At 38.0% G+C, this 25,146-nt stretch overlaps 1 protein-coding gene across 8 annotated transcripts; it reads right to left on the bottom strand.

Annotated features, from left to right (window-relative positions):
- Nucleotides 1-1,054: 1,054 nt before the first annotated feature.
- LOC121728634 lies at nt 1,055-7,362 on the bottom strand. Of its 8 annotated transcripts, XM_042116850.1 has the most exons (5): nt 6,937-7,362; nt 6,211-6,373; nt 5,033-5,169; nt 2,488-2,655; nt 1,055-2,103 (listed from the first exon to the last, which is right to left on the bottom strand). In XM_042116850.1, the coding sequence occupies exons 4-5, from the start codon at nt 2,606-2,608 to the stop codon at nt 1,316-1,318; spliced, it is 909 nt and encodes a 302-aa protein (XP_041972784.1). In that variant the 5' UTR covers nt 2,609-2,655; nt 5,033-5,169; nt 6,211-6,373; nt 6,937-7,362; the 3' UTR covers nt 1,055-1,315. The 8 variants fall into 8 exon arrangements, with proteins under 8 accessions (XP_041972784.1, XP_041972782.1, XP_041972785.1 ...); XM_042116852.1 differs by lacking the exon at nt 2,488-2,655 and having other exon boundaries at nt 1,058-1,636; nt 6,503-7,357; XM_042116848.1 differs by lacking the exons at nt 2,488-2,655; nt 5,033-5,169 and having other exon boundaries at nt 1,056-2,103; nt 6,503-7,362.
- Between the last annotated feature and the right edge of the window lie 17,784 nt (nt 7,363-25,146).

Here is a 25,146-nt window from a genome sequence, read left to right as displayed (position 1 = left end):
AAAAGGGACTCGCCTCCAGCTATTCAGTGTCAGGAACTCGTCTTCATATCATCTGAAAATGGAGTGTGCGTACGCGAAGCATCAAGCAAACACGACAAGACGCATTCAAATTGTACTCTCAGCTCGGACGGGCCTTTCTCATCCCGCCTGCATAATCGGGGGCAATCTTGTGCCTTTAGTGTTTGAGAATCATTCGCTTTGATGGATTGATGAATGTCTTATGGAGTTATGGATGAAAAGGTTCCTGCGCATTCGCTGTTACGGTTTCTTTTGTTTTTTATCAAGCGAGTGCAGTTTCTTCGATATCTTTTGTTTTGATGATTTGTTATTGTTGACTCGGAGGTTGTGAGTTGGATTTTTTCTTTAAGTTACGAAAAAAGTATCTTCTAATATTATCAGAAGTTGGTACAATGCCTAATCTTTTGCTAGTTAGTCTCCGCTAAGACTAGATTACATTATGCATGTGCTAAAAAATAAAATATATATATTACAAGTGGCTATACCGAGTACGTTAGCAGCTGGTAGCATCAATAAAAGGGCATTATAAATAGTTAGGAGTACATCGACCAAAACAAATTAAGTATATGACTTGTTAAACATATTGATCTTGTTATTAACCTGAATAAGTATTTGTTTTCACAGTATTACAAAATGGCAGATTATTATCAACTGTTACTATCCTATTGGCCGCCATAAAATTGTGTACAAGTAAGCTTCAACTTTTAATATTATGGTTGTCCGTTATGTTGCAAATATTTTATTAATACTTCAATGTATAAATTAAAATAATATATTATAAGTAGTAGAAAAATGTATGGTCCTCTCTAGAAAGGCAACCTTGCGCTTGCGCTTTAACTCCGTGACTGCTACCGAGTGGTAAAAATGTACAAACATTCAGCTGAAAATGAACTGAAGAAATACTAACGTGAAACGTCTGAGGTTCGCCGGCCGGCTAGCAGTGCCCTTTGAAGTACACACGAAGTACACCTCACAATAACTTTTACCACAATCAGTTTATAGATATATCCGGCTCGAAGGACCACAGTTTGATAAGGCTCTGATGAGGTTGACTTGATAGAAACGCAATGGACTGTATAACAATTATTATATTCGTAATTAAAGGTACAAAAGAATGCCCATGTGCGACGCGTACAAGGTTTGAAGGTGAAGTGGCGAGCGGCGGGAACGCGCGGGCCGCGGTGGCGGCGATCCGCGATGCGCACGCGCAGCCAACGACGCCCGAAGAGGTCCGCTCGGGTACATTCGGCCGATGTAGATGCGCCGACATCCTCCCCGGGTTGAAGCGTCCAGGTCTTCAATCTATTGGGAGCGGACAGATAGAGTTGAAGGCGCGACGGATAGTGCCCTTCCTGGTCTTCAACTCTGCGACCCTCGTGACACCGTCAACGCCCGGGTAGGTCTTGATGACCCGGCCCAGGGACCAGAGCAGAGGTGGCGCCATCTTGTCTTTGATGAGGACCAAGGACCCTGGTTTCAATTCCCCTCTGGAAGCAAACCATTTTGTTTTCACCTGCAGCAGAGAAGTATACTCATTGTGAAATCGGCCCCAGAAATGTGTTCTGATGTGCTGGACTCTCTTCCAGCGGTCCAATCGAGAGATGTTGGCGTCAGTCACCTGGGAGCAAGGCACACATAAGAGTGGTCTACCAATTAGGAAGTGGGCAGGTGTTAATACACAAAAATCCTTAGGGTCTGAGGAAAGAGGTGTAAGAGGGCGTGAGTTCAATACAGCCTCAATATGAGTGAGACATGTAGCCAGTTCTTCAAAGGTGAAATGAGTTTGGTTAAGAAGTCTTTTTAAGTGTTTTTTTGTAGACTTCACAGCAGCCTCAGCAAGTGAATTAAAATGTGGGCTGTATGCAGGTGTAAAAATAAACTCTATTCCCTCCTGCGCCATTTCAGATGCAACATTTGAGGAATTTATAAATTTATAAATCTCGTTGCACGCGCCTACGAAGTTAGTCCCGTTATCGGACGTGATGCTTCGGGGCTTGCCTCGACGCGCCACGAACCGATTTAAGGCTGCCATATACGCCTCAGTAGTGAGGTCGGAAACGAGCTCCAGATGAACCGCCTTTACAGCTGCACAGACAAAGATGCACATGTAACTTTTTGTAAGCTTGCAGCCACGACCCTTTCGATCGGCAACCAATACTGGACCAGCGAAGTCAACATAACTATTTAAAAAAGGGTATTCTAAATTAGTTCGTAACGAAGGCAATTGACCCATAATAGGCTGTACATTTTGAGCTTTATGTCTATAACATTTAAGACATTTATTTACTGTAGATCGCGACAAGTTTCTACCACCTAGCGGCCAATATGACTGTCGAATGTGTGACAGTAACAGTTGTGGACCAGCATGTGCAAGCTTTAAATGTTGCATATGAAAAATAAGCTTAGTAAGAATGTGCTTACTACATAAAATAATAGGATGCCTAACATTAAAATCGTAAAAAGAATTACAAAGCCTTCCGCCCACGCGGATGAGGTCATCCTCATCTACGAAGGGTGTCAACGGAAGCAATCTACTTTTGCGTGGCAATTTTTGACTATCCTTTAGAAGTTTATACTCCTCAGGAAACATGTCGAGCTGTGAGAAATGTATAATTGTTTTCAATGAATTTTCTAACTCTGTAACAGAAAGATTGCCACACAATTTAGTTTTATTTTTTAGGTTGTTAATAAACCTTTGTACATATGTAAATATTCTTTGAATTTTATCTAGGTTAGAATATTTTAATAATAAATCATGAATGATTGATGAATGAATGGATGTGCCTGAATGATGAATATGATATGAAAGGTTACTAAGATGATTATCTAAATGAATCTCTACATCCAGTAGATCATGTTTCTCTGAGTTTGGCATTTTAGGCCATAGACTTTCGTCAAGCGAGAGAAACGAAGGTCCAGAAAACCAATTGGTATCTTTAAGAGAGGTTGCATTCAAACCACGTGAAACAAGATCTGCCGGGTTGTCCTTTGACGGTACGTAGCTCCAGGTATGACCATGTGTGCTCTCTTGTATTTCGTTGACTCTATTTTTAACAAAAGGTTTTAACAGATTAGATGGAGTAGAGAGCCAACTTAACACAATGGTAGAGTCACACCAGAATCTGTATTTATGAATGGGTATGGTGAGCGATTCTTGGACTTTAGTACACAGTCTTGCCCCCAATAGAGCTCCACAAAGTTCAAGTCTCGGGATGGTCGTAGGCTTAATAGGCGCTACACGATTTTTGGAGAGTAGGAGCTGTACACTAGTATCTCCTACATTATTGGAGGATCGAATATATACGCAAGCGCCATATGCCTTCTCGGAAGCATCAGTAAAAACATGAACTTCGTGTGCGGTAGAGCTTTCATGCAGTACCCAACGGGGAATTTTCAATTCGTTTAGAGCTGTGATACTATTTTCAAAGGTTAGCCAAGCGTTACGTACCTCATCCGATACAGCGTCGTCCCAGTCGTACTTGTCTAGCCAGAGTCTCTGCATTAAAATTTTTGCTTCGACAACGCACGGACCAATGAGGCCCAGAGGGTCGAAAATCTGGCCGATAACAGAAAGGACGTGCCGTTTCGTAACCTTTTGTGTAGGTATAATGTTAATGGAAAATGTTAAAACATCGGTGCTACAAACCCAGTTCAGACCTAAAGTTTTAGACTGATTATCATTTAGATTTTGATCTGAGAAAAACAAATTATCATCGGTAGTTTCCGATTCATTACAAGTTATTTGATTTAAAATTTCTAAGGAATTCGATCGCCACTTTCGTAAATTAAAATTAGCGGAAGCAAGCGTAGACTTAACCCTGTTTGTAACCTCAACAGTTTCTGATATGGTGCTCCCCCCATTAAGATAGTCATCTACATAAAAAGAACGTCGTATAGCAAATTGCACACGACCGTCCTCAATGTTATCAGCCAGACTCACTAAACATTTGGTAGCAAGATAGGGAGCAGACGCAGTACCGTAGGTAACTGTATTTAAAGTGTAGGTTTTAAGGGATTCTGTGGGATCGAACCGAAAAACAATATTCTGAAGGAATCGTTGGTCTGGACATAAATATATAGAACGGTACATTTTCGCTACGTCGCCTGAAACCACATACCTATATTGACGAAAACGTATTAGTATACCTAACAGATCGTCTTGCACTACCGGACCGACCATCTGAATATCGTTAAGTGACACTCCCGTACTAGTAGGGGCTGATGCGTCGAAGACAACGCGTAGTTTGGTAGTGGTGCTAGAATCACGTATTACTCCATGATGTGGAATGTAATAGTTAGCAATATCAGGTGGCGAATTAGTTGTATTTAATGTCATATGACCTAAACGCTCGTATTCCCTCATAAAATTATAATATTCAATTTGAAATTCAGGGTCTCGCTTAAATCTTCTCTCTAGGGATAAAAATCTGTTCCTAGCAGTTAAATATGACTGTCCTAGAGAGCTTGGATCCCCTTTCAAAGGCAATTTTACCACGAAACCACCGTCAGTATCACGATAGGTGGTTTGTGCAAAATGTTGTTCACACATTCTCTCTTCAAGAGAGTGAGAATATTTTGGTGCTATGCTGTCAAGCTCCCAAAATTTTGTTAAGTCGGGAGTGACACTGGAATGATGGCAAAAATGAGAAGAAATAGTGGGAAAATTATTAGACTTATGCGAAATACTTCCAGATACAAGCCATCCGAATTTAGTTTCGTACAATGTAGGTAAATTTTTCCCTAAGCCTATTTTATTGCTACCTATGACACTCCAGAATACCTCAGCCCCTACCAGGACGTCTACGACCGACGGAACGTTGAAGTTCGGGTCCGCTAATGCCAGTCCTGAAGGAATAGGGACGTGAGTGATGGGCACAAATGATGACGGTAGGACCTTAGTGATTTCAGGCAAAACATGGCACTCGATCTCCACAGTAAACGAACAGCATAATGACTCTATTGTGAGGTGACAAGACTGTGTACTAGTGGATATATGATTGCTAATACCCGTTACCTTGGTGCTCGTACCGCGCAGAGACAAACCCAGCTTCTCGACGAAGCTCTGCGTAACAAAATTCGCCGTACTACCGTTGTCCAGCAGTAGCCGTGCTGTGTACTTCTTACCCGTCGCACTGGTCACGTTCACCAAAGCTGTGGACAGGTAAACAAGCGAAGATGTAGCAAGCTGCATGGAATTAGCGGAAAGCACAACATTAGAAGATTGCGATGAAGAAGGCGATATAGAATGATTGGCAGTAGGCAATGGATTGCAAAGTGGTTTATCGCTAGATTCTATATGCAAGAGTGTATTGTGCTTCAATTTGCAATATCGGCAATGAGAAAATTTGCACTGCTTAGAAGAGTGTCCTGGCCTTAAGCAGTTAAGGCAAAGATCAAAGTCTTTAGCTTTTTGTATGCGATTTTCAATAGCTAAAGCTCGAAAAGATTCGCATTTGTACAAAGTATGTACCTGGGAGCAGAGAGGACATTTATTATTAATTTTATTTTGTTTTTTAATATTACTATTAAATTTATTTAATTTAGAAGTATTAGAATTATTTGACAGGTGACTATTATTTAAAGCTACAATTATTTTATTATTTGATGAATTTAAAGTATTGTTACTCTCAACAGATTCTAACCAGTCAGCTTTTCTATTTAAAAATGAACAAAATTGAGTTAAAGTTGGATCACCTGAAATACTATTGTTTCTATACTCCTCCCAGTCACGGCTGGTTGTTAAATCTAATTTTTTAACTAAAATAAAAATAACTAATGCGTCCCAATATTTCGTTGGTTGTTTTAAATTTGTGAGAGCACGTATATTTTTGTTTGTGACATCTACGACATTCCTAATGCTGGCACTAGATTCTCCTCTGATAGGTTCGACATCAAATAAAGCCTGCAAATGGTTGTTCACAAGTAAACGATTGTTATTGTACCGCTCACACAACAAGTCCCAAGCTATTTTGTAATTGTCCTTTTTAAAATCGATATTTTTAATTAGTAAAGCGGCATTACCTTGGAGAGAGGCGCGTAGGTAGTGAAACTTGTTTATGTCATTAATGCAATCGTTTTCATGGATTAAAGACACGAAAGTGTCTCTAAACTCGAGCCAGTACTGGTAATTTCCGTCGAAATGAGGCAAATCAATTTTTGGCAAACGAACAAAGGAATTGGAAACATGTGCACCTGAGTCAGCATCTCTGAAGCCCGCCTCCGAACCATTGGACACCGAAGAACCGAGCAGGCTGCGCGTGAGTGCCACCAGGCTGAAGAACTGGCGGTCGAAGTCCTCACGTTCCACTAAGGATGCGGCACTGTCAGCTTCTTCGGAAAGCATCTCGATGTTCGTCTGAAATTCATCGAAGTCCGCATGTAAGGTTTCGAATTTATTAAAACGTTCCTGCAGGTCTAATCGTTGCAACTCAGATAAATGGTCACTACTTTTAACTAAATTTAAATAGTTGCTAAAAATAGTAACCTTAGATTTAATGGAACTACGCTTCTTTATTAAAATTTTCATGTCCGCCATTTTGTAGTGCCAATGACTCGCAAAAATGACGACGTGCGCTCACAAAATTACAAATATCAAAATTATCCACCAATAATAATCGCAAATAGCAAATTATACAATAGTTAGTTATTACAAATGAATAATTGTAAACGTAAAAACAAGTTATTGAATGCAGCTGTGCAATAAATCGTTATCTCTGATCAGATAAGATAACGACGCAGCTGTTTACTATTTCAAGTTCAAGTTCATTAATGCAAGCTTGTTTTTAGTACCAATTCTAATAAGAATAGTTTTATGCGAGATTGGTGAATTTGAAAAGAAAATTAACGAAAAAAGTATTTTAAATCACCTCTGTTTTGAAATTAGGGAAAGGAAATGGATAATAATTGGATATGACTCACTCAAATATGCAAATATACTCCCAGAAAATGACTTCAGCTCCTTCCAATGTTGCGAACACGCTGCCACGGGGACGACTCCTTTGTTCTTTGTCTTCCTGGCCACGTTCAAATTCCAAACGGCGGCCGTTACGTTGGTTTTCGAAGACGAAAAAAAATTACGACGGGGCAAGTACTTTTCCGCGAGAGGACCAGTTTGATAAGGCTCTGATGAGGTTGACTTGATAGAAACGCAATGGACTGTATAACAATTATTATATTCGTAATTAAAGGTACAAAAGAATGCCCATGTGCGACGCGTACAAGGTTTGAAGGTGAAGTGGCGAGCGGCGGGAACGCGCGGGCCGCGGTGGCGGCGATCCGCGATGCGCACGCGCAGCCAACGACGCCCGAAGAGGTCCGCTCGGGTACATTCGGCCGATGTAGATGCGCCGACATCCATACTTCCAGACTAATATACTAACTATATACTATACTTAATATTATAAAATATGCGAAAGTGTGTCTGTCCGTCTGTTACCTCTTCACGCCCAAACCGTTGAAAGAATTTTTCGGAAGTTTTGTATAGAAGTTCTTCGAGTCCTGACTCCCGGGAAAGGATATAGGATACTTTTTATCCCGGAAAAAAGTACGGTCCCGCGCGATAAATAAATTTGGGTACAACAGAGTTGCTGGTGTCATCTAGTTGAACATAATTCAGTCAGCAAACCTCTTGCAAGTTTATTAGCTATATAGTTTGGCAGTTTTCTTTCTTGTTTGCGTCTAAGTTATTGATAGCCGCGTACTGACCAAGCGAGCAGCCTTGGGAGGCAGCCTCGGACATTTGCCGCAGTACGCATGCCGTGAAGGCGGCCTCGGTAAGTTTTCTAATCCGAGGCTGCCTCGCGCGGCAAGGCGGAGCCACCGTAAGGCTTAGCCAGCATCGACGCTCAGTTTAACTTGAAACGCATGACTAACACGCAACGAATAAGCGAGGCAAAACACTATCGTCTTGAGTGAGCGCTGCAAACGCACCTTTGAGAATCGACAAAAACAGGCTCGGGCTGCGACACGCTCGAGCACATGCGCGCACGCTTACCAATCAAGGATTTGCCTCACGAGGCAGCCCCGCGAGGCTGCTCGCTCAGTCAGTACGCGGTTATAGCTTAAGGAGGCGACTAACCCTAAAGGGTCGATTTTATAATTCATTTTTATACTTGAAAATAAGCCCCAAATTGTTTCATTTTCTAAAATTAGATACTAGATTACATTTCCGAGAATTTGATCTGAGCAAAAACACGATATCTTAAAATTTTCTCGATAGAAAAAAATCACAAAGATGCATCTAATTTTTACGAATTTTTCATTTATTACCATAACCGTGCATTGAACTAAGTTAATATTTTAACACATTGTATAAAATTCTATCATTGAGAGATCGACCTAGCGGATTTTTAAAATGTTGTATATTTATCGAGTTATTGGGAAAAAACTAATTTGGTGATGAATCTGCGTCGCCCTTTTTCACCTGGCATATGAAAGACGGGCGTGAGTGTGAAGAGAGAAGGACGATGTTTGATTTTTGGGGTTAGTCGCCCTCTTAACGGTCAAATGCACGCGAACGCTTGAATATTAAAATGTGGAAAGTCCTAACTTTTCAATACTTCCTAAAATGGAGAGATAGGCTCATGTCTATACAATTTCATAATTTTGATTTTTATTGCACTTTTTTTATTTTATAAAATTATGTCTTTATTCTAAAAAATCTTCTTTGGGAACAGCTGTGCCAACTTTCGGGACTGCACGAATTATTCGGTCTGATCGACGATTTTGAAACTAATTTTCTTAGACTAAATGTTCTGATAATGTTTGGTAATGTAATTACTTAAAAAAATACTAAGTATGGATGTTAATCTGAAAATAAAATGATTATTATTATTATTAAAAAACCGCCAAACTGTAGTTTACCCAACCCTTTAACAGTCTAAACAGCAAACAATATTATTCCTACATCCTTCGTTCTCCTAAGCATTCTATGTTATTTTCAGCTACTTAAAAGGATTTACACCTGCATAAGGCTTTTTATGAGATACTCGGTTTTATACGTTCTTGTGGAGTTTCTTGTTCCCGGCTATAACGAAGATCATAAAGTGCGAATGTTTTATATTACTTACATTTTCAAGTGCAATTCAATTTGCTTAACGATCCACTCAAACAGAATTTGTGTTTATTATCTGCAGACTTTCTAAGTAAATAACAATAAAATACAGAATCTTTCTCTCGAGAAAGTGTAACCAGATGTAGTATTTCAGAATTAAGTGGGAGAGCCATGCTTCGGCACGAATGGGCTGGCTCGACCGGAGAAATACCACGTTCTCACAGAAAACCGGCGTGAAACAGCGCTTGCGCTGTGTTTCGCCGAGTGAGTGAGTTTACCGGGGGCCCAATTCCCTTCCCTATCCTTCCCTATTCCCTTCCCTTCCCATCCCTACCCTCCCCTATTACCCTATTCCCTCTTAAAAGGCCGGCAACGCACTTGCAGCTCTTCTGATGCTTGAGTGTCCAAGGGCGACGGAAATTGCTTTCCGTCAGGTGACCCGTTTGCTCGTTTGCCCCCTTTATTTCATAAAAAAAATACGAACCAAAAATATGAACGATTAAAATATTTACATAATAAATTGTGATCGTTCATATTTTTGGTATGTAAATATTTTGCAGTGAATCTTTGTACAGGAACCTCGGTAATTATTATCTTAAGCTGAATAATAACTCAAATGTGGTAAATATTCTCGTATGGAAATTATATTGGTATTACGTTTGTATGAGAACTGCGATGGCACCCGGACTCTTAAGTAATTAATATGGAAGTCTTTTATCCCGAAATAGGTATCATCCATTTAATTTACAATTGATAAAGAAATGAAAATTTTTAAATTATATCAGAACAGGTTAAGGTTTTTAAATTTTAATTTTTATTAAAAAAATGTGTTTATTCGTTAACCAATTTTAATGAAAGTTATTTTTTATTTTCTGAATACAATTCCTATTAAACAATTTCTATTAAATGTAATTCAAACGTAAGAAACTCACGTTGAGTCGGTGGCAAACACGTGATGAAGTTAAGGTGACCCCCTTTTGGAATTAATTAATTAACATTAATTAGGTGCCATTTTAGACTAATATAATTGTTTCAAAACAACAATTCTACGTAAAACAAAACATGTCAAACATTGCAACTGACAAATTAACAAAAACAGAAAACAATCAGCTTAAGAGCCAATTTCACAAACTCCGTTAATCGTTTGCAAAATAAATCGCCAGCTATTTCATTCATTACGGTATGGAATTCTCATTCCTATTCAGTTTTATCACAGGATATACATAGAGTTTCACTCGTTAACCTATAGCTTCTGGTCGTGGTGTTTTTTTTAATGAAATAAGGGGGCAAACGAGCAAACGGGTCACCTGGTGGAAAGCAACTTCCGTCGCCCATGGACACTCGCAGCATCAGAAGAGCTGCAGGTGCGTTGCCGGCCTTTTAAGAGGGAATAGAGTAATAGGGGAGGGTAGGGAAGGGAATAGTGGAGGGCAAGGATGGCAATAGGAGAGGGGTTTTACGTTTCTACGCACACGTTTCCGGCCGCGATAATATTTTCGTGTACATGTGAAAGACAAGCGGCTAGAGATCAACGCACCACATTTCTCTCTAACTTAATATTTAAACAGGGATTAGCTTTAACTGGCACTGGCGAAGTAGGCACTAATGCTTATAACTAAAAGATATTAAAAGGGTCGCGAACGTGCGGTTAGGCGGCTGATCCCTTGTTTCTGTTTATATATTTATGAACATTTACATAATATCAGGCGTCCCGAAACTATTTATTCAAATCAAATCGCGTTGTATCGTATAGTATGTGAATGCTTTAGGGCTGTCAACGGTAAACATACGCTGGGTTGCAACAAGTTAAAAAAACAATAATAATTTATATTAATTATATTTTAAGCACTCCAAATATCACAAAGATGGCTTAATACCTTAAATACAGAATATAAAAGTTGTTGATGTTGTGAATGTTAAGATGAGGCTAGTAAAACGGCAAAAACGCGTCTATTTCGGCCATATTGATTACCCTTGACTACCTCATGATTCCACACCATTAGTGCAATGTCAATTCAGTTCACCTATTGAGGTGAATCATAAGTCGATAAACTGAATTAGTTTATGATTCACTGTAAAAAGGCGAACGGACTAAAACCCGGTTTATCCCGATTTATACTAAAATATGTGTAGTGGCAGCCCTAAGTTTCAGACCCAGGGTAGAGATTTTAAATCCTTTCATAGACCACGCCGATATCGACAGAGCAATACGCTCTCTTGAGAGCACTGTATCAAATTATGAGCTCTTATGTTATTTTGTAGCAATAGGTAAAACTGTTGCGTTTTGAGTTACAAGTATGTTTCTGCTTTATTTTTGCTTATCTTTTATTATATTTAGGGTTTGTACATAATATGGAAATAGGATAAAACGAGGCGCGGAATGGCAACGCACTATACAAAAAATCGGCCAAGTGCGAATCGGACTCGAGCACGAAGGGTTCCGTAATATATTATATTATACCTATACCGTTTTTTGTATAGGAGCCCTAAAATATATATTTTATTTTTATTACATTTTTGGCTTTATTCGCCCCCTTAAAGCCGGGTTGAATCAATTCTAATTCTCTTGCCCAGGTCAAGGTCGTGAGCATGAAAATGGGGTGAATGATTGGTGTGGGCGGTTTCCCGTGGGTCACATCTGTTACATTTGTTTGAAGTTATTTCACATTAGTTCCTATGAGAGTGAACCTTGAGTCATCAGCATAAAGATCACGTTGGGAGTAGATTAACTCTGAACGTACGTCACATAATACCCATTGTCGACCCTGGGATAGATGAAACACATTAAATAATATCGACGGTGGAAAGGCAAAAGTTACCAAGCGACACTAGGGGTCACCGTTTATATCTCTATGCCAGCAAAATTGCATCAGCTGTTTGAGTAAGTAATAACAGACAGACAGACTGACAGACGGACAGATAGACAGACGGAGAGATACACTTTCGCATTTATAAAATTAGTATGGATTATGTCTATTGTAGATATAGCACATAAAATATTATTATTAACTTTAAAACCTCAGTTCAGTAATAAAAATGGTTTACAATAAAAATAACTGCCTAAGCGTACGCTTCGTTAAGACTATTATATTATTATACAAGTACTCGTGTACTAGAACGTATAATAAAATAGACTTTATAACGATAATGCTACGTACTTCGTGCGGGTAGAAACGAATAAAACTAAGCTTATTACATGCGCCGTTTTATTTTTATGATCGTCCGCTTTTCTATGATCTCAAGTAGAGTTGCCAGGTTGCTAGACCGAAAAGACGGACAAAGCAAGCAGCTTGGCCAGACATTAGTACAAAAAAGCCGGAACCTTGCTATCGAGTACTTAAAATCTAAACTTTTAGTATAGCAATGCATTCGGTAGCGTGTACACTGTACACTGTATAGATTTGCTTTTTTCTTAAAACAATTTAACAGCTCTACAATTTGACGTTTCATTAGGTGTCCGTCAATCGTCTAGTAGAACTTTTATATAGAGTTATAGATTCTAGGCTCTACAAAAGCCGGACTGCCTTTAATTTTGGCCGGACTCGCAAGCGAAAAGCCTGACTGTGTCCGGCTTTATCCGGACGCCTGGCAACCCTTCAAGTAAGAAGTAAGCTTTTTCTATGATCTCGAGTAAGAACTGAAAGGCACAGTTTACGCTGTCGACACAATATGAATGCTAAAATATAACATTGTACTTTTAACGTTTTCTATATTCACTTTTGCATGATCCTTACTAATTTTAGAAATGCTAAAGTGTGTATGTCTATCAACAAACCGCTATTTGCCCTGTCTGACTTGTCTTTTTATTATCTCTTAATTAGCCGACTTCCAAAAAGGAGGAGGTTATATTATGTTCGGCTGTGAATTTTTTTTATTATCTCTTAGTGCTTAAGAGCGGGCTGCCAAATTTTGCTATATTTTCTAAATTCTAATCAGTATAACGATCCCGGAAGACGATATTGACTTAAATGAAATTGAGATTTATTGAATCATTGTATATTTATCTGATATTTGCCTAACGGAAAACATTTTTCACTTATTTTGACTTGATAGTTATATTTTTCGAAATTATGAATCTTTCCGGGCTTTTCAACAAATATTTGTGACACTTATTGAGTTTTTATCATTAAATAACTTGCACTACTACAATCACACACTTTATAAAACAATGTCTAAAGGAAATATTAGTATTGTAATTAATTTTTAAGTAATCATCAAAAACATTTTTGGGACTTATGACCTTTACTTTAGTGCTATAATACGCGAACCGTTGTTACGCGATATTGTTGACTATTAGCTGCAACGCAAAGCACAATGCTCGGCGACACGATTCATGGAATCATGGAAATGGAGGATAGGCGGGGCTAGCGTGCCCCTATATTTCTGGCAACAGGCTCTTAAGCGGCTGAACCGATTCAGAAGAAATCTGGTGTGGAGATGTTTGTAAAACAAGAAAAAACAAAGGACATTTTATGTAACGGAAAAATGTTCAACTACTACTAATTACGGTTCTACTAAGTTCGGTTTATTTTATTTATAAAACCCTGCAACGCTCTTGCAATTAAATCTTCTTGCGATAAATTTATTTAATTTTATTAAATGTAAAAGTTGGGTGTGTCTTTAATGCAAAGCGAGCTTGTATAGGTCTACCAGAATCTGATGGCAAAAAGTTGAAAAAAGAAATTAACTACCAATGCTGGGGAAATTGGAGCAAAACGTTTGATACCTTTTTTCCCTATAGCGGCTGATTCTGTGTGTGATACATGCAAATTTAAAAAAAATCCAATGATTAAGGATATTTTTTTTAAATCTCCCATCCAAATTTGCCATGAGATTCTGGTAGACCAGGTCTGGTACTTTATACATATAAAACTGTCGAAAACGCACAAAGGCGTGTTTTACCAGATTTACCCTCAGGAAATATAATCCCGGTTTCTGTGAAATCGGATTTATACGTGAACCAAGTTTTAGTCTTTAATAAATAATCCGTATCCATTATCCATACATCTATATATATAAAACTCAAAGGTGACTGACTGATTGACATAGTGATCTATCAACGCACAGCCCAAACCACTGGACGGATCGGGCTGAAATTTGGCATGCAGGTAGATGTCATGACGTAGGCATCCGCTAAGAAAGGATTTTGATAAATTCTAACCCCAAGGGGTTCAAATAGGAGATGAAAATTTGTATATAATAATACTTCTTAACGCAAGCGAAGCCGCGGACAAAAGCTCGTATAATATAAATGCGAACGTTTGTCTATCTGGCCGTCTTTTACCTCTTCACGCCCAAACCGCTGAACCGATTTTGCTGAAATTTGTATGGAGATACTTCGTGCCTCGTGAAATATACTTTAGGCTAGTGTTTATCCTGGAAAAATGTACGGTTCCCGCGAGATTAACGAATGTCGGCAAACCGGAGTTGCGGGCGTCATCTAGTATAAAATGTTGCTCACAGCTTTATTTACGTCAAAAGGTACGGTATCCCAAGGGAATACCGTACTTTTACGGGATTTACAAAGTATATTCTTTGTTGATCCCGAGCTTAAACTTCTACCATAACTTTTCTTTTAAATTTGTTTAGCAAAGTTGCGTGAAAAAGTTACTAAAATCGTTCCATATTTTATAACATGAATGTAACTTAGAATTATTTTAGACTAGTAGCAAATTAATCTCGCTCACAACAGAACAAACATATTTTTATTAGATAGACGGACGGACCGCAGGTAGACGGCCCGGCAGTTCAAAGTGAACCAGTGAAACCTGCGACTTGGCTACGACCTAGGACAGTGATAGTGCTTAGTGATTGGACCTAGTGATTAGTGTTTGGACTTACTGCTGAGTGTTGTGATCTAGTGTATGCTTGTGTGACCTAGACTTAGTGAATAAAGTCTTTAAGAGAGTCAGCAGGTCTTTCTCTCCAAATCCTCGAACCCTAGCACGTAACATTACACGTCTCCAAATCCTCGAACCCTAGTACGTAACACGTAACATTAGTATTATTTTCTATAGGGTGTAACAAAACTAAGTGATAATATTTAAGGGTGTGTATATGGGCGGGGTATATGTAATATGTATAGAGATAGCTGGGAAAGAGCAGCTCTGAAAAAGTAACTTTTATTTTACTTTTGTATGGGAAAATTCCTGACGCTGGGGCGCTCGCCCATACAAATCACAAAAAATTGCTCATTCAGAGCTGCTACTTTCTCAGTGGACTTACACACTAGGGTGTGCTATAATTATTATCACAAAGTTTTGTAATACCCTGTATATTCAAATACTTATACAGTATAAGCATCAAATTAATATTTTGTTTACGCAAAGCTAAAACGGCAAGTAAATTGAGCGCCAAAAATAAACACATTCATGGCAAATCTGGGCTTAATTGCTTTTACTTATTTTTAGATCACAATATTGCCCAATAAAAAGACTTGATGGAATAAGATATTTTATAATATTGTTAACAATGTTTTCCGCTAACTTATCGACGGAAGAACGTCGACGGACATTCATAAATTTAATTCTATAGAATTTTTATTTACACTAGAAGAAACCTACGAAGAAACACTATAAAAATCACTGTTGTAATTTTGAAATAAAACATTTTGTCTTTTTAAACAAAATTTCGGAGCAAATAATTACAAAATTTCCGTCATTGAAAAAACACCAGTCAGAAAAATTAACGAGAATGAAAAATTACAAACAATTAAAATTCTGACCACAAAAACGTCAACAAATGAAGCAATAAACACATGTACAGTATGAATATGCAAATTAATGAAGCTATTGTAGCTGCAGCACCACCCAGCTAATTTAGTGTTAACACAATCAACAGTGCCATAAATTGTGCTAGAATTTGCTACTAGCTAAGCACAACAGTATAAATTATACACAGTAGGCCACGTTAATACTATGTGCCTTTCGATTCTGATATGTTAACTACCGCTTGGTTATAATGGCTCATGTTCAATGGCTGTCAAATCTAAAAAAGGTCAAGTGGAATCAAAATGGAAAAGGCGTCGCGTGTTTTCCCAAACGCTACAACAGTAATGAATTGAACTTTTATGCTAATTACTTATAATAATAATAATAATATCATCTATGGACGCTTCACACCACGTCAGTCTGGCCCCGTGCTAAGTACCTGAAGGACTTGTGTTACAGGTACCAGACAACGGAAATATATTTAATACTTTTATACTATACATATATTTAAGATTTTTATTATATCATACACATATTTAATACACATCCAGACCCGGGAACATTGAAAACTTTTTGTTCCGTCGGGATTCGAACCCGCGACCCCCGGCTTGAGCTGCCACACACTCAACCAATTGAGCCACAGAGGTCGGCACTTAAAGCTTATTTTATGCATTTCTGAAGGGCATCTGAACGCGCTCTTGCCATGGCTATGGCTATGCGAGTGTCAAGTTACACTCAAGAAAATCTTGTTTCTTTCTGAAAAAAAAAAAGATTTACAAAGCTAAGCTACTATACACATCTGTACTGTAGAAACACCTACATCAAACATTCCCCGCATAGGAAAAATGTTTTAGCGCGCTGGCTCGTTTTAAATCCGTCATGTCGCGTTCCGAGATAGCGTTTAAAGTATAGCAGACGGAACAATCTTGACATTTCATTTATTACATCGTTTCCTAGACTATTTAAAGGGCAGTTTACTCCTTTCATCATTTCTCAGCCGGTTATAAAATATTTTCGCATAATTCGCTCGACAAATGACCGAGGCGAACTTTGCTCGTAGTTTGACTATTTGTCTGTGTTTCTTTGTCGCCGCATCGCATCGCGGCGCTATTGAGATGGTGATACAAAATATTTGCAAGAAGCATGTAACACTTTTTATTACAAGATTTCAGAATTCAAATGTCAGTGCACCGATAGAATGACGCCGCACCGTGCCGCGACATGATTCAGTAATAATCGGTCAAGTGCGAGTCGGACTCGCACACGAAGGGTTCCGTACCGTTATAGAGCAAAAATCAGCCAAAATTGTGTTTTTGTATGGGAGCCTCCCTTAAATTTTAATTTTATTTAAATATTATTATTAATTATTAAATAACACATATAATAATGGTCTTTGTGAAAATTTCAAGTGCCTACTTGTTGTCATTGATACCGAACAAAAAATGTTTGAAAAATCATGTTTGTTGTATGGAAGCCCCCCTTAAATATTAAATTTATTTTGTTTTTAGTATTTGTTATTATAGCGGCAACAGAAATACATAATCTGTGAAAATTTCAACTCTCTAGCTATTACCGTTCTTGAGTTACAGCCTGGAGACAGACGGACAGACATCGAAGTCTCAGTAATAGGGTCAGTAAATCAGGCTAAAAATCATTGTGTCATTAAAGGCTCATCGTCTTACAAGGAACAACGACCATTTTGTTCTTTTCATTTTGATTTTTTGCTCCTGTGTGAAAACTGTATAATAACTGTCGATATTTTGAATTCCCTTACCCTGTTGTATTTTTATACGGTTTGTTTTACCGTTCGCGAATGCGTCTGTCGTGTGATAAAAGTTAAAACACATTCAGTGTTGCTGAATCCCCTGTCGATTTGCCGTATATGGATTTCAATCGTGGCGTACTATGTTTGGATTGTTCAGTGACGCAAATAAAACATATTATATTATGTCTTTATGTGCTATAAGCCTTAAATTTTCATTCAAAGGCTCACATGAAACCGTCTCCAATCAATCAGAATTCCTATTTTAAGGCATTCCATTAATTCCAACGTGATTGAATTTTGACTGTAAGCCCTAGGACTAAAAGCAAGCTGACAGTCAATGCTCACATTTTGGCAGATTTTGTTGTTTGAAGGCATTTCATTGATATTTAAGGTGGCATACTGACGCCCGCAACACCATTGCGCCAAAATACGTTTAACGCGCGGGAATCGTACATTTTTCTATTCGAAAGTATTGTATGTCCTTTCCCGGAACTCAAAGTATCTCCATACTAAATTTCAGATAAACGGGTTCAGCGGTTTGTGCGTGATGAGGTAACAAACATACAGTCACACTTTCGCATTTTTAGTAAGGGGCCGGGTGCCATCGAAATTCTTAATACTCGTACGTAATACCAAAAACATTTTCTCATATGAAAATATTTAACGTGTTTGAATATTTTTCAGCTTAAAATAGTAATTACCTAAGAACTTAGGTAATTACTATTACGAAAATATTTAACATGTTTGAGTTATTTTTCAGCTTAAAATAGTAATTACCTAAGAACCTAGGTAATTACTATTTTAAGCTGAAAAATAACTTAAACATGTTAAATATTTTCGTATGAGAAAATGTTTTTGGTATTACGTATGTATGAGAATTTCGATGGCAACCGGCCTCTGATGTATTCACTCATAAATTACTAGATGACGCCCGCCAAAATTCGTTTATCGCGCGGGAACCGTACATTTTTTTTTTCAGACAAAAAGTATCCTATGTCCTTTCCCGGGACTCAAAGTTTCATCATACTTCTTTGGCGAAATCGCCCCTAAAAATCGCAAAATGGTCACTCTGCTTGCAATTCATAATATACATAATTCGCACAATTCTTACTAATTTGACATTCGTCAGTTTGACAGTTTTGACAATTCATTTTTGCGAATGGATTTAAGAGGAATTGCAAAATGTGACCATTCTAGATCCGCTGGTGAAACTGACAGAAATCAGAACAATCACAGAAATCATAACAATAGCTGTCAACCGGAACTTCAAACGAAAACAATCAGTCCCGGTAAAAAACGAAACGAAATATTTAATTCTCAAATATTAACAATCCAAATTGTTAATGTAGAAGTATTCTCGTTAAAAGTTACGTTAAAATAAAGGCGAGAGGCGATCTGATTATATTAGCTAGAAATTGAGCTGTGAGCTTTGGGCTTGAATTTTGAGCAATAATGCGCTGCGCTTAGCGCAAAATCATAGTTTTTTTTTTTGTTTTAATTTATAATATTGCAGCAGAACGTAATAATATTATGGTAGTTGTTATCTTTCACAATACGTGGGAGAGCCATGCTTCAGCACGAATGGGCCGGCTCGACCGGATAAATACCACGTTCTCACAGAAAACCGGCGTGAAACAGCGCTTGCGCTGTGTTGTGTGTGTGTGTTGTGCGTTTGCTCGTTTGCCCCCTTATTTCATTAAAAAAAAAAACACAGTTCGTCTGTGTAATTAATTAGTAGACGTTGGTATTAAATTCCAGTGTTCTGTGAAGATTACAATCTCTTGTAAAGATAAGTAAAAATGATAGTTAAAAAAATCAGCCAAGTGCGAGTCGGACTCACGCACGAAGGGTTCCGTACCATTTAAGAGCAAAAATAGGGAAAAAATGCAGTTTTTGTATGAAAAAAAATTATTTAATTATTTTAACTTTAGTATTTGTTGTTATAGCGGCAACAGAAATACATAAACTGTAAAAATTTCAACTCTCTAGCTATCACCGTTCTTGAGATACAGCCTGGAGACAGACAGACGGACAGACATCGAAGTCTTAGTAATAGGGTCTCGTTTTTACCCTTTGGGTTTTTTTAATAATAATAATAATAATTTTACTACCCACCAGAATAATACAATATATTAAAACAGGGTTACTATTAGAAATTCATGCAAAATTAATGTAAAAATAAACTTAATTTAAACACAGTCTCAACTTCATAGCCTTAGCACTTTGTTAAGATATAACAAAGTGCTAAGGCTATGAAGTATTATGTACGTTTTACAATTTTAATGATTGTCCTGTGGACCCCAAACTAAGCGAAGGATGGTACTTGGCTTGTATCTTGGTGGTCCTAATTTTACAGTAATTAATTTCACCAGCAGGAATTATACGCGCTTTCGGAGCAAAGGACAAATCCAAGTATTGGTCTAGTATCATAGGTTTTTTTTTAATTCATTACACCTCTATATTATAGAATAGAAGAATCTGACTACAATTATTTATAATTTTGAGAAGTGAGAATTGAATTACTTAAAATCTAAATATTATGTACAACAAATTAAATGGAAAGGATTAAAAGCATCGTCCTTTGTCAGGTCTACATGTTACTTATTAAGTGAACATTATAGTAATAAGCCAAATACGAGTACAATAATAAGTAATACCTAACCATTATGTGAAAAGGCTTATTTGAACGCGCTAATCTCAGGAACTACTGGTCCGATTTGAAAAATTATTTCAGTGTTGGATAGCATATTTATTGAGGAAGGCTATAAGTTATATTTTATCACGCTAAACTTAATAGGAGCGAAGAAATAGAGGAAAATGTATAATTTCTCATATGGAATTACTTATTATCTTAAGAACTACAAGAGCAATTTTAATGTTATTTGGCAAACATGAAGAATAGAACACATGAAGAGACATAGGCTATTTTTTGCGGAAAAATTGTTCCAGTAGTTCTGGTTTCGTGAAATTCCTAAATTACGCAAGCGAAGCCGCGCGGAACATCTAAATAATAATAAAATTGTAGGAAAGTCAATTCTGTACATTGAATATTTTTGTACAATAAATAATATTTGGGATGTGATCTACTATGCGGACGAAGTCGCGGGCAACAGCTAGTTCATTCATAAAGGGGAAAAATAGGATAATAATAAGAGGAATAGTTTTAATGTGTAGTAAAAAGTTTTAGTACAAAACTTTTTCGGTAAGTATTAAATTTTTATTTTGAGGATCACTCTCACAGTAACACAAATCTAACGACTTTCAAGCGAAAATCCATCAAACCATTTAGGGTCAATTCAGACCGCAACGCGACGAGGCGAGGCGAGACGCGGCGCGGCATAAATTCGTATCCAGGATTTGACAGATTTCAATTGCGTGAGACGTCTTGCGAATCTGTCAAATCCATATAAATTCAGAAGTGCATCTACACGTCGCGTTGTGGTCTCAACGAATCGGAATCAACCCTAGACTGCAGAACGCGCAAAACAATGATACAAACACAAGATACCGCCCGGAACTCCGTTGTGACAAATCTCGTTTATTGCGTGGGAACCGTACATTTCCCGGGACAAAGAGTATCCTATGTCCTTTCCCGGTACTCAAAGTATCTCCATACCAAATTTCAGTAAAATCGGTTCAGTGGTTGGGGCATGAAGAGGTAACTGACAGATACACAGACAGACAGACAGACTGACACACTTTCTCTGTTATAATACTAGTATGGATACTCTCGATTATCACAACCCTCTTTGGCACAGTCGCGTAAAAAGTACCAGTATATTTCACTTAAAAAGTAATTTTTCAGAAGTAATTTGTATGGGGCTATCGAACACGCCGTCAGAGCATTACGAATTCAGAAGAGATCCGGAGCTAAGTACCCCCGAGTTACTACTTGATCCTCGAGTAACCTTGTATCGATGAGAAAAATTTCTAAACGATCCTTCGCTTATCTCCCCACGCATTTTAACGACTTCTTTTATGAATATTTAAAATAAAAGCTTCTGAATATCAGGTGGCGTGGCTTAGGGGTCTGAGGACTCTGCCCCAGGGATGTGGTTGTAAAAATGGTATTTTATTTCTCGACTGTTGACACGACAGTGATCGATGTTATTTTAATTTTTTACATAATTTTGATAGATTTTCAGTAGTTATAATTTGATCCTCCATCATTGGTATTGTTCAAACGTTTGAACTATTAGCTTAGCCATTTTGTGGTAGAACTTATATTATGACGCCTGCAACTCCGTTGCGACAAAATTCGCTTAGTGCGCAGGAACCGTGAATTTTTCACGAATAAAAGTAACCTTTGCCCTTCCCCGGGACTTTAAGTATATCCATAGTGTAGCCTGTTACGTGTAGAGGCTTCTTTAAGCTCAAAACTTTTTTAACTTTAAAAAATCGCTCAATATTTTCTTATGTTGGCTTCTCACGGCGCGTGATATCATCGAGCCACGCACCGTGTGAAGGGGGTGGATGAAGGGGTCCAAAAACTTCTATTTAAACTAAATAGAATTCTTTGGGTGGCTCGAGGTGGCGCGGGCTGGCTCGAGCAAGCGCGTCCGATCCGATTGAAGTCGGTAACTTCAGGCTCGGATCATGCGTGATATTACGCGCCGTACGAACGGGTAGCACGAACTCGCCTGTTGGCCTCGCTCGTACAAATCGGCTCGGCGCGGCGCGGCTCGTGATATTAGCGCCGTGAGAAGCCAGCAAGGATTACGCGAGTGTTCCATATTTATTTTAATCACTTACAGAGTTTGTCGCACAGCTGCCGTGGTCACGGATGGACTGACAGTCCACCCGTCACCACCTAGCTGGACTGCAGCTGAAACGTCAAGCAAATTACTCCGCCACAAAAATCGTATGTGATAAGATATCCAGGGTGTAACAAAACTAAGTGATAATACATTAGGGTGTGAATGGGTTCCCAATACATAGTCCGCTTTGTAAGTAGCAGCGCTGAAACAAATCACAAAAAAAGTTATTTCAGTTCTGCTACTTTCACAGCAAAATACTTATATAAGTAATATGGGAAACCCATACACACTCTAGCTAAAGTATTGTCACTTAGTTTTGTGACACTCTGTACATTTTCGGGTGTTTTTAATTAACAACAGAGCCATTTAACCGTCTGTTAATTTAACCTGGGTGCTATAAATCAAGTTCAACTGCTTCATTAAACACGACCGGCGGTTATCAAATTCAACTGATTAAATTAACCTCGGAATTAACCGATATTGCGATTCCAATTATGACCGGACGAGGCTCGCAGATTTATTTGTTTTGATTATTGACCCGTCCCGCTATCGCTGTTACACTGTAGCGAAGTTCATTTTGGATTAATCTCGCTGTAGATCTTATAATAACTAGCTCAAAGCCGAGCTTTGTGAGGGCTCGCGTCGTTTTCCTGCGTAGTAATAGTGTTTAAGGCAGTTTGTTTTATATTTTAATTATAGTCATTAGTAACCAAACCTTGACTTGATGATAACACATCTACTGTCTGCATATAAATTATAAATAAAAATTACTATGTTAAAGTACGAAATTACGAATCAATAGGCATGATAGTTTTTCCGTAAAGTTTTTTTTAAATTAAATAAGGGGGCAAACGAGCAAACGGGTCGCCTGATGGTAAGCAACTACCGTCGCCCATGGACACTCGCAACATCAGAAGAGCTGCAGGTGCGTTGCCGGCCTTTTAAGATGGAATACGCTCTTTTCTTGAAGGGTTGCAGGTCGTATCGGTCCGGAAATACTGCCGGTGACAGTTTGTTCCAGAGTTTTACAGTGCGCGGCAGAAAGTTACGCGAAAAACGCACTGTGGAAGACTGCCACTCATCAAGATGATGAGGATGGTGATATGTTTTTCGCGTGGGACGATAGCGAAAAGTGTACTACAAAAGTGCACAGGTTTTTTTTGAGCATTTTTTGTGATTTGTATTGCATTGATTTATATTGAAAGTGCCATTAATTTGCCCTTACAAAAGTTAAAATAACACTCTTTTGATTTGTTACACCTTTTGTAGTATGTACTTTCTTACTGTAATATACACTATCTAGATGATTTCGTAATGAAGCTTATCACACGAGATCCGTACTTTTTTCACAAAACAAATATTTTATGTCCTCACCCGTCTCTTTAATTTCATCGTCAAGTCATACGAAATTCATCTCTTTGACAAATCTACTATTATCAAAGTTAATTCAGCAGTTTTGTTATGCAGAGGTAGCGAGTACGGTGCGCAGTACAGGCAGACAAACTCACTTTCACATATTTTATATTAGATTATATTATAAAATATGTGTATTTATACTAAATACCCGCTACTCCGTTGCGCCAAAACGCGTTTATCGCGCGGGGACCGTACATTTTCCCGGGACAAAAAGTAGCCTATGTCTTTTCCCGGGCATCAAAGTATCCCCATGCCAAACAGCAAAATCAATTCAGCGGCTTGGGCGTGAAGAGGTAACAGACAGACATTTCTGAACAAGGAAGTTACTGGCAACTTACCATACTTACATTTTACACACACACACACACGCACACGCACACGCACACGCACACGCACACGCACACGCACACGCACACGCACACGTACACGCAATCACACACACACACACACACACACTAAATCATAGTAAAATATTATACTTATATTACATAAAATTCTCGTGTCACAATGTTAGTTACCGTACTCCTCCGAAACGGCTTTACTGATGTTTACCAAATTTTATATGCATAATATTCAGTAGGTTTGAGTATCGGCTACTGGGGTACTTATTATATTGATAAGTGCATTTGTTGAATAAATAATAGTAAATTATTACAACTCGAGACTGACCGCGACCATTGTTTGTGCGACAGGACAGCGATGGACGTAATCGAGTGACTGTAAATTACAGTTTTAAGTGTCAAAAGTACTAAATTTGGGTTATAGAATTACTATTTGAGCGACTGACTGTGAGTGACGAGAAATTAACAGAACAGCAACTCACAAATTCTTTATTTGAGTTACTTAAAATTCAAAATGAGCAGCTCCATAATATTTGAGCGACCTTATATCTGTTTGAGTATGAACATTACGTCCTGCATTTTTTTCAATGCCGCTCAGTATAAAAAATACATTTGGCAAATGTATTTTTTATACTGAGCGGCATTTTATCTTAAACGAAGTGTTTCGAATACAAAAACCACTTTGAAAAATACTTTAATGAGCAGAGTATAATGAGCTCAGTGCTCACATTAAAACAAAAAAAAATGAATATGAAATAATTATTTGATGAAACACTTTTAATCAGGGATCCCTAGAACAATTATTTTTTCTATTACTATCAAGCAAATTTTTTGTGAGTAGCTTCATTTGGATAAGAGGAACAACAATTTTATATGTGAAAAAAGTGGTAGCTAACAGAGATAGAAAGGATTTTATACTTTGAATGATTCTAAACTTTTAAGTTCCTACAAATAGAACAATACATATTTTATGTATTGTTCTTTTGTAGGTACTTGTAACTTAAAAGTTTAGAATTATGCCCAACGATTTAGTAAGGGAGGGGAGGAGGGGGAGGGGGGATGAACCCCGTTTCTATATAAAAATTAT

This window comes from Aricia agestis, chromosome 7 (assembly GCF_905147365.1).
Source record: "Aricia agestis chromosome 7, ilAriAges1.1, whole genome shotgun sequence".
In the NCBI taxonomy this organism is placed as follows: Eukaryota; Metazoa; Arthropoda; class Insecta; order Lepidoptera; family Lycaenidae; genus Aricia; species Aricia agestis.
The sequence above is the reverse complement of the archived record's forward strand: the minus strand, read 5'-3'. Positions and strand labels throughout refer to the sequence as shown.